At 63.2% G+C, this 7,618-nt stretch overlaps 1 protein-coding gene across 1 annotated transcript in view; it reads left to right on the forward strand.

The window, feature by feature from the left end:
* The first annotated feature begins 261 nt into the window (after positions 1 to 261).
* znf668 (zinc finger protein 668) overlaps positions 262 to 7,618 on the forward strand; it is an 8,832-nt gene continuing 1,475 nt past the window's right edge. The window contains exons 1-3 of the mRNA XM_070874084.1: positions 262 to 386; positions 4,756 to 6,782; positions 7,507 to 7,618. The exon at positions 7,507 to 7,618 is cut by the window's right edge and continues 1,475 nt beyond it. Of these exons, the coding sequence (XP_070730185.1) occupies positions 4,793 to 6,782; positions 7,507 to 7,618 (2,102 nt within the window). The 5' untranslated portion in view covers positions 262 to 386; positions 4,756 to 4,792. The remainder of the gene's footprint in view (positions 387 to 4,755; positions 6,783 to 7,506) is intronic.

The following is a 7,618-nucleotide window of genomic DNA, read 5'->3' on the forward strand; positions in this document are numbered from 1 at the left end:
AGGGGTTTATTTACAATATATAGGGTTTATTTACAATATATAGGGGTTTATTTACTATATATAGGGTTTATTTACTATATATAGGGTTTATTTACTATATATAGGGTTTATTTACAATCTGAGTCAGTGTGGGTCTCGTTATATTTTATATTTTTATTTATTATTTGCAATGTTTTTTTTTAACTCCCCCGGAACTTTTCTCCGGGCCGGAACCTTTGTCCGAGGGTGTGTGTCGGGGGGAACTTCCGGCGGCGGGGGTGGGGGAAGAGAGAGCGGTGCGGACCGGACGGAGGCCGAGAGGCGGCGGCGAGCGCGGCAGCGAGAGCGGAGCGCGAGAGAGGCGGGAGAGCCAATCCGGAGCGGCCCCCGGGGTCCTAGCGCCCGGGGTCAGTCACTGAGAACAATGGGAGAGGGGGAGGCCGCGGGGTCCTAGTGCCCTCCGGCCTCAGTCACTGTATTAGTGTGTGTTTACAATGGTGTGTGAACAATGGGCATAGGGAACCCCCCACACCCCAGGGTCAGTCACTGAGAACAATGGGAGAGAGGGGGAGGCCGCGGGGTCCTAGTGCCCTCCGGCCTCAGTCACTGTATTAGTGTGTGTTTACAATGGTGTGTGAACAATGGGCATAGGGAGCCCCCACACCCCAGGGTCAGTCACTGAGAACAATGGGAGAGAGGGAGGCCGCGGGGTCCTAGTGCCCTCCGGCCTCAGTCACTGTATTAGTGTGTGTTTACAATGGTGTGTGAACAATGGATATAGGGAGCCCCCACACCCCAGGGTCAGTGGGAGAGAGGGAGGCCGCGGGGTCCTAGTGCCCTCCGGCCTCAGTCACTGCATTAGTGTGTGTTTACAATGGTGTGTGAACAATGGGCATAGGGAACCCCCCACACCCCAGGGTCAGTCACTGAGAACAATGGGAGAGAGGGAGGCCGCGGGGTCCTAGTGCCCCCGGGGTCAGTCACTGTATTAGTGTGTGTTTACAATGGTGTGTGAACAATGGGCATAGGGAGCCCCCACACCCCAGGGTCAGTCACTGAGAACAATGGGAGAGAGGGAGGCCGCGGGGTCCTAGTGCCCTCCGACCTCAGTCACTGTATTAGTGTGTGTTTACAATGGTGTGTGAACAATGGGCATAGGGAACCCCCCACACCCCAGGGTCAGTCACTGAGAACAATGGGAGAGAGGGAGGCCGCGGGGTCCTAGTGCCCCCAGGGTCAGTCACTGAGGCCAATGGGAGAGGGGGAGGCCGCGGGGTCCTAGTGCCCCCAGGGTCAGTCACTGAGGCCAATGGGAGGGGGGAGGCCGCGGGGTCCTAGTGCCCTGCGGCCTCAGTCACTGTATTAGTGTGTGTTTACAATGGTGTGTGAACAATGGGCATAGGGAACCCCCCACACCCCAGGGTCAGTCACTGAGGCCAATGGGAGAGAGGGAGGCCGCGGGGTCCTAGTGCCCCCAGGGTCAGTCACTGAGGCCAATGGGAGAGGGGGAGGCCGTGGGGTCCTAGTGCCCCCGGGGTCAGTCACTGAGAACAATGGGAGAGAGGGGGAGGCCGCGGGGTCCTAGTGCCCTCCGGCCTCAGTCACTGTATTAGTGTGTGTTTACAATGGTGTGTGAACAATGGGCATAGGGAGCCCCCACACCCCAGGGTCAGTCACTGAGGCCAATGGGAGAGAGGGAGGCCGCGGGGTCCTAGTGACCTCCGGCCTCAGTCACTGTATTAGTGTGTGTTTACAATGGTGTGTGAACAATGGGCATAGGGAGCCCCCACACCCCAGGGTCATTGGGTGAGAACAGTGGGAGAGAGGGAGGCCGCGAGGTCCTAGTGCCCCCAGGGTCAGTCACTGAGAACAATGGGAGAGAGGGGGCGGCCGCGGGGTCCTAGTGCCCTCCGGCCTCAGTCACTGTATTAGTGTGTGTTTACAATGGTGTGTGAACAATGGGCATAGGGAGCCCCCACACCCCAGGGTCAGTCACTGAGAACAATGGGAGAGAGGGAGGCCGCGTGGTCCTAGTGCCCCCGGGGTCAGTCACTGTGTCTTAGTGTGTGTTTACAATGGTGTGTGAACAATGGTCATAGGGAGCCCCCACACCCCAGGGTCAGTGGGTGAGAACAGTGGGAGAGAGGGAGGCCGCGGGGTCCTCGTGCCCCCGGGGTCAGTCACTGTGACCAATGGGAGAGGGGGAGGCTGCGGGGTCCTAGTGCTCCGGTGTCAGTCACTGTGTGTTTGTGTGTGTGATAACAATGGTGTGTGAACAATGGGGTTAGGGAGCCCCCACCCAGGGTCAGTCATTGACAACAATGGGAGTGAGGGAGCCCCCAGGGTCCTAGTGCCCGAGGTCAGTGTGTGTGAACAATGGGAGTGAGGGGACTCCCCGGGGTCCTAGTGCCCGGTTAGTGAGAGAGAGGGAGCACTCGGGGTCCTAGTGCCCGGTTAGTGAGAGAAAGGGTGCTCCCAGGGTCCTAGTGCCCGGTTAGTGAGGGGGAGGGCGCTCCCAGGGTCCTAGTGCCCGGTTAGTGAGAGAAAGGGCGCTCCCAGGGTCCGAGTGCCTGGTTAGTGACCGAGAGGGCGCTCCCAGGGTCCTAGTGCCTGGTTAGTGACCGAGAGGGCGCTCCCAGGGTCCTAGTGCCCGGTTAGTGAGGGAGAGGGCGCTCCCAGGGTCCTAGTGCCCGGTTAGTGAGGGAGAGGGCGCTTCCAGGGTCCTAGTGCCCAGTTAGTGAGGGAGAGGGTGCTCCCAGGGTCCTAGTGCCCGGTTAGTGAGGGAGCGAGAGGGAGACGGGGGTGAATGAGAGAGGGGGAGGAGAGTGAAGGGGGGAGGTTGGAGAGAGAGATGGAAGGGGGTGGAGAGGGAGGCGGGGGAGGGGGAGGGGAGCGCTCCTACTGCCTGGCACTAGAGAGACAGGGGGTGGGGGGCTGAGGGGGAAGGTTGGAGATAGGGAGGGATGGGGAGGGGATCCGAGAGCGTACAGCGTGTGGGCCTGCATTTGTATCGGGAGAGAGAGAAGACATATATAGATCTATATGGAGAGGGTTACATAGAGGGGCACATCGTAGAGGGAGTGAGAGGGCTAACAAGGCGAGGGAATATACATTAAATGGTAGGACACTGAGAGGTGTAGAGGAACAGAGAGACCTTGGAGTGCAGGTCCACAGATCCCTGAAGGTAGCAGGCCAGGTAGATCAGGTGGTTAAGAAGACACACGGGATACTTGCCTTTATTAGCCGGGGCAGGAATACAAGAGCAGGGAGGTTATGCTTGGACTGTATAAAACACTGGGTTAGGCCACAGCTGGAGTACTGCGTGCAGTTCTGGTCACCACATTACAGGAAAGATGTGATTGCACTGGAGAGGGTGCAGAGGAGATTTACCAGGATGTTGCACTGGAGAGGGTACAGAGGAGATTTACCAGGATGTTGCACTGGAGAGGGTACAGAGGAGATTTACCAGGATGTTGCACTGGAGAGGGTACAGAGGAGATTTACCAGGATGTTGCACTGGAGAGGGTACAGAGGAGATTTATCAGGATGTTGCACTGGAGAGGGTGCAGAGGAGATTTACCAGGATGTTGCACTGGAGAGGGTGCAGAGGAGATTTACCAGGATGTTGCACTGGAGAGGGTGCAGAGGAGATTTACCAGGATGTTGCACTGGAGAGGGTGCAGAGGAGATTTACCAGGATGTTGCACTGGAGAGGGTACAGAGGAGATTTACCAGGATGTTGCACTGGAGAGGGTGCAGAGGAGATTTACCAGGATGTTGCACTGGAGAGGGTACAGAGGAGATTTACTAGGATGTTGCACTGGAGAGGGTACAGAGGAGATTTACCAGGTTGTTGCACCGGAGAGGGTACAGAGGAGATTTACCAGGATGTTGCACTGGAGAGGGTACAGAGGAGATTTACCAGGATGTTGCACTGGAGAGGGTACAGAGGAGATTGACCAGGATGTTGCACTGGAGAGGGTGCAGAGGAGATTTACCAGGATGTTGCACTGGAGAGGGTACAGAGGAGATTTACCAGGATGTTGCACTGGAGAGGGTACAGAGGAGATTTACCAGGATGTTGCACTGGAGAGGATACAGAGGAGATTTACCAGGATGTTGCACTGGAGAGGGTACAGAGGAGATTTACCAGCATGTTGCCGGGACTGGAGAATTTTGGCGACGAGGAAAGATTGGATAGGCTGGGGTTTGTTTTCCTTGGAACAGAGGAGGCTGAGGGGAGACCTGATTGAGGTGTATAAAATGATGAGGGGGCCTGGATAGAGTGGATAGGACGGACCTGTTTCCCCTTGGCAGAGGGGTCAACAACCAGGGGGCTTAGAGTTAAAGTAATTGGGGGGGAGGTTTAGAGGGGATTTGAGGGGAAATGTCTTCACCCAGAGGGCGGTGGGGGTCTGGGGCAGGGTCTGGAACTCACGGCCTGAAAGGGGGGTAGAGGCAGAAACCCTCACCACATTTGGATGTGCCCCTGAAGTGCCGTAAGCGACAGGGCTACGGACCCAGAGCGGGAAAGTGGGATTAGGCCGGGGTAGCTCTTGGTCGGCCGGGGCGGACACGATGGGCCGAATGGCCTCCGTCCGCGCTGTAAACTTCGAGGGCTCTCCATGGAGATGTAGGCCGGGGATGGAGCCTGGGTCTATCCTGCGTGGGGGTGGGGGGGGGCGCATTGCGGCCGGTCTCGGGTCACCCTTGTTTGCCTTGTTCGGACACCCCTCCCCCTCACTCTCCGTCTCTCTCCCTCCCCCCCCCCCGCAGGTTCGAGCAGGAGACGAGAGGAGGTGGGGTTGAGGCGATGACCTCGGAAGGCCAAGGGGCGTCGTCGGGGCCGCCGGGCCCGGAGCCCGCCGAGGAGGGGGGCGGAGCGGGCGCGGGGGGCCGCCCCCTCAAGCAGCAGCGCCGCCGGGGGCCCTACAACTGTTCCGAGTGTGGCGCCACCTTCCCCTCGCTGGCCCGGGTCAGCGCCCACGCCCGCGGCGCCCACCACCACCATCGCCGGCAGCAGCAGCCGGCGAAGAGCCAGGCCAAGGCGGCCGGCAACAGGGAGAAAACGGAAAAGATGGCCGCCGACAACAAGGACAAGATGGCCGCCGACAAGGACAAGATGGCCGCCAAGGGTGTCAAAATGGCCGACGGGGACAAAATGGCCGGCACGGACAAGATGGCCGCCGATGGTGTCAAAATGGCCGACGGGGACAAAATGGCCGGCACGGACAAGATGGCCGCCGATGGTGTCAAAATGGCCGACGGGGACAAAATGGCCGACAAGGACAAGATGGCCGCCGATGGTGACAAAATGGCCGGCTGTGACAAAATGGCCGCCGATGGTGACAAAATGGCCGGCTGTGACAAAATGGCCGGCTGTGACAAAATGGCCGCCGGCTGTGACCAACCTGAGGGCGACAACGATGCCACGCCCTCCGCTGGCCCCCCGCGGCGCTTCCCCTGCCCGCTGTGCCCCAAGGCCTACCACACGGCGGGCGAGCTGCGGGCCCACGGCCGCTCGCACACGGGCGAGAAGCCCTTTGGCTGCGCCGACTGCGGCAAGACGTTCGCCCGGGCCATCTGCCTGCGGGTGCACGAGAGCCGGGCCCACGGCGAGGGGGGCGGGGGCGGTGGCGGGGCCTGCCGCTGCGCCCACTGCGGCCAGGCCTGCGCCACGCCGGCCAAGCTGCGGGTCCACGAGCGCCGGCACACGGGCGAGCGGCCCTACCCCTGCCCCGAGTGCGGCAAGGCCTTCGCCGACCCCTCGGTGTGCCGCAAGCACCGGCGGGCCCACGCCGGCCACCGGCCCCACGCCTGCGGGCAGTGCGGGCGGGCCTACGCCGAGCTCAAGGACCTGCGCAGCCACCAGCGGCAGCAGCACACGGGCGAGCGGCCCTACCTGTGCGCGCACTGCGGCAAGGCCTTCGCCCGCTCCTCCTCGCTGGCCTGCCACCAGCGCATCCACGCCGCCGACAAGCCCCACCGCTGCCCCGACTGCGGCAAGGGCTTCACCCAGCGCTCCTCCTGGCGCAATCACCGGCGCACGCACTCCGGCGAGCGCCCGTACCTGTGCGCGGCCTGCGGGCGCCTCTTCGCTGACCCGTCCTCGTTCCGCCGCCACCAGCGCTGCCACGCCGGCCTGCGGCCCCACGCCTGCGACCGCTGCCCCAAGGCCTTCCGGCAGCCGGCAGACCTGGCCCTCCACCGGCGCACCCACACCGGCGAGCGGCCCCACCCCTGCCCCGACTGCGGCAAGGCCTTCGCCGCCTCCTGGGACCTCAAGCGCCACCGCCTCTCCGCCCACACGGCCCAGCGGCCCCACCCCTGCCCCGACTGCGGCAAGGCCTTCGCCGAGCGGGCCGGCCTCACCAAGCACCGGCGCACGCACACCGGCGAGCGCCCCTACCACTGCGGCCGCTGCGGTAAGGCGTTCGTGGTCTCCTCCAGCCTGCGCAAGCACGAGCGGGCGCACGCCCGGGAGCCCTGCCCGCTCTGCCCCGCCGTGCTGGAGGGCCGGGCCGCCCTGCGCCGCCACCAGCGGGCACACCCGCCGACACCCCCCGCCGGGGCGCCCGACGCCGACGTCGCTGCCGCCCTGGCCCCTGCCGCCCCGCCGCTGCCCGCCCCCCGCCGCCACCCCTGCCCCCGCTGCGGCAAGGCCTTCGCCGGCCGCTCGGGGCTCCGCCGACACCAGCGCACCCACCCCGAGCCCCCCCCGGCCCCGCCCAGCGAGGGGGAGGAGGGGGAGGGGGAGGGGGAGGGGGCGGCGGGGGAGGGGGCGTCGCCAGAGGCAGCGGCGGGCGGGCAGTTCCTGGCCCAGCCCGAGGTCAAGCTGGAGCCGGTCGAGCCGTAGGCCGGGAGCCCCCCCACCCCCGCCCCACCGAGTCTCCTCCTCATCCTCACTCCTCCGTCATCAGTGCCCTCATCCTCCTCCTCCGTTATCCGTCATCCGTGTCCTCCTTCCTCCGTGTCCCTCTCCTCCTCCATCTCCTCCTCCTCCATCTCCTCATCCTCCATCTCCTCTCCTCTCCCCTCTCCTCTCCTCCCCCCCCCCTCTCCTCCCCTCTCCCCTCTCCTCTCCTCTCCTCCCCCCTCTCCTCCCCCTCCTCTCCTCCCTCCCTCTCCTCATCCTCCATCTCCTCTCCTCCCCCCCTCTCCTCCCACTCCTCTCCTCCCTCCCTCTCCTCATCCTCCCCTCCATCTTCTCATCCTCCCCTCCATCTCCTCTCCTCCACCTCCTTTCCTCCCCCTCCTCCTCTCCCTCCCTCTCCTCATCCTCCATCTCCTCTCCTCATCCTCAATCTCCTCCCCCCCTCCTCTCCTCCCCCCCTCTCCTCCCCCTCCTCTCCTCCCTCCCTCTCCTCATCCTCCCCTCCTCTCCTCCCTCCCTCTCCTCATCCTCCCCCTCCTCTCCTCCCTCCCTCTCCTCCATCCTCCATCTCCTCTCCTCCCCCTCCTCTCCTCCCCCCCTCTCCTCCCCCTCCTCTCCTCCCCCCTCTCCTCCCCCTCCTCTCCTCCCTCCCTCTCCTCATCCTCCCCCTCCTCTCCTCCTTCCCTCTCCTCATCCTCCCCCTCCTCTCCTCCCTCCCTCTCCTCATCCGCCATCTCCTCTCCTCCCCCTCCCCTCATCCTCCCC

The sequence above is a fragment of the Pristiophorus japonicus genome, unplaced genomic scaffold (genome assembly GCF_044704955.1).
Source record: "Pristiophorus japonicus isolate sPriJap1 unplaced genomic scaffold, sPriJap1.hap1 HAP1_SCAFFOLD_673, whole genome shotgun sequence".
In the NCBI taxonomy this organism is placed as follows: Eukaryota; Metazoa; Chordata; class Chondrichthyes; family Pristiophoridae; genus Pristiophorus; species Pristiophorus japonicus.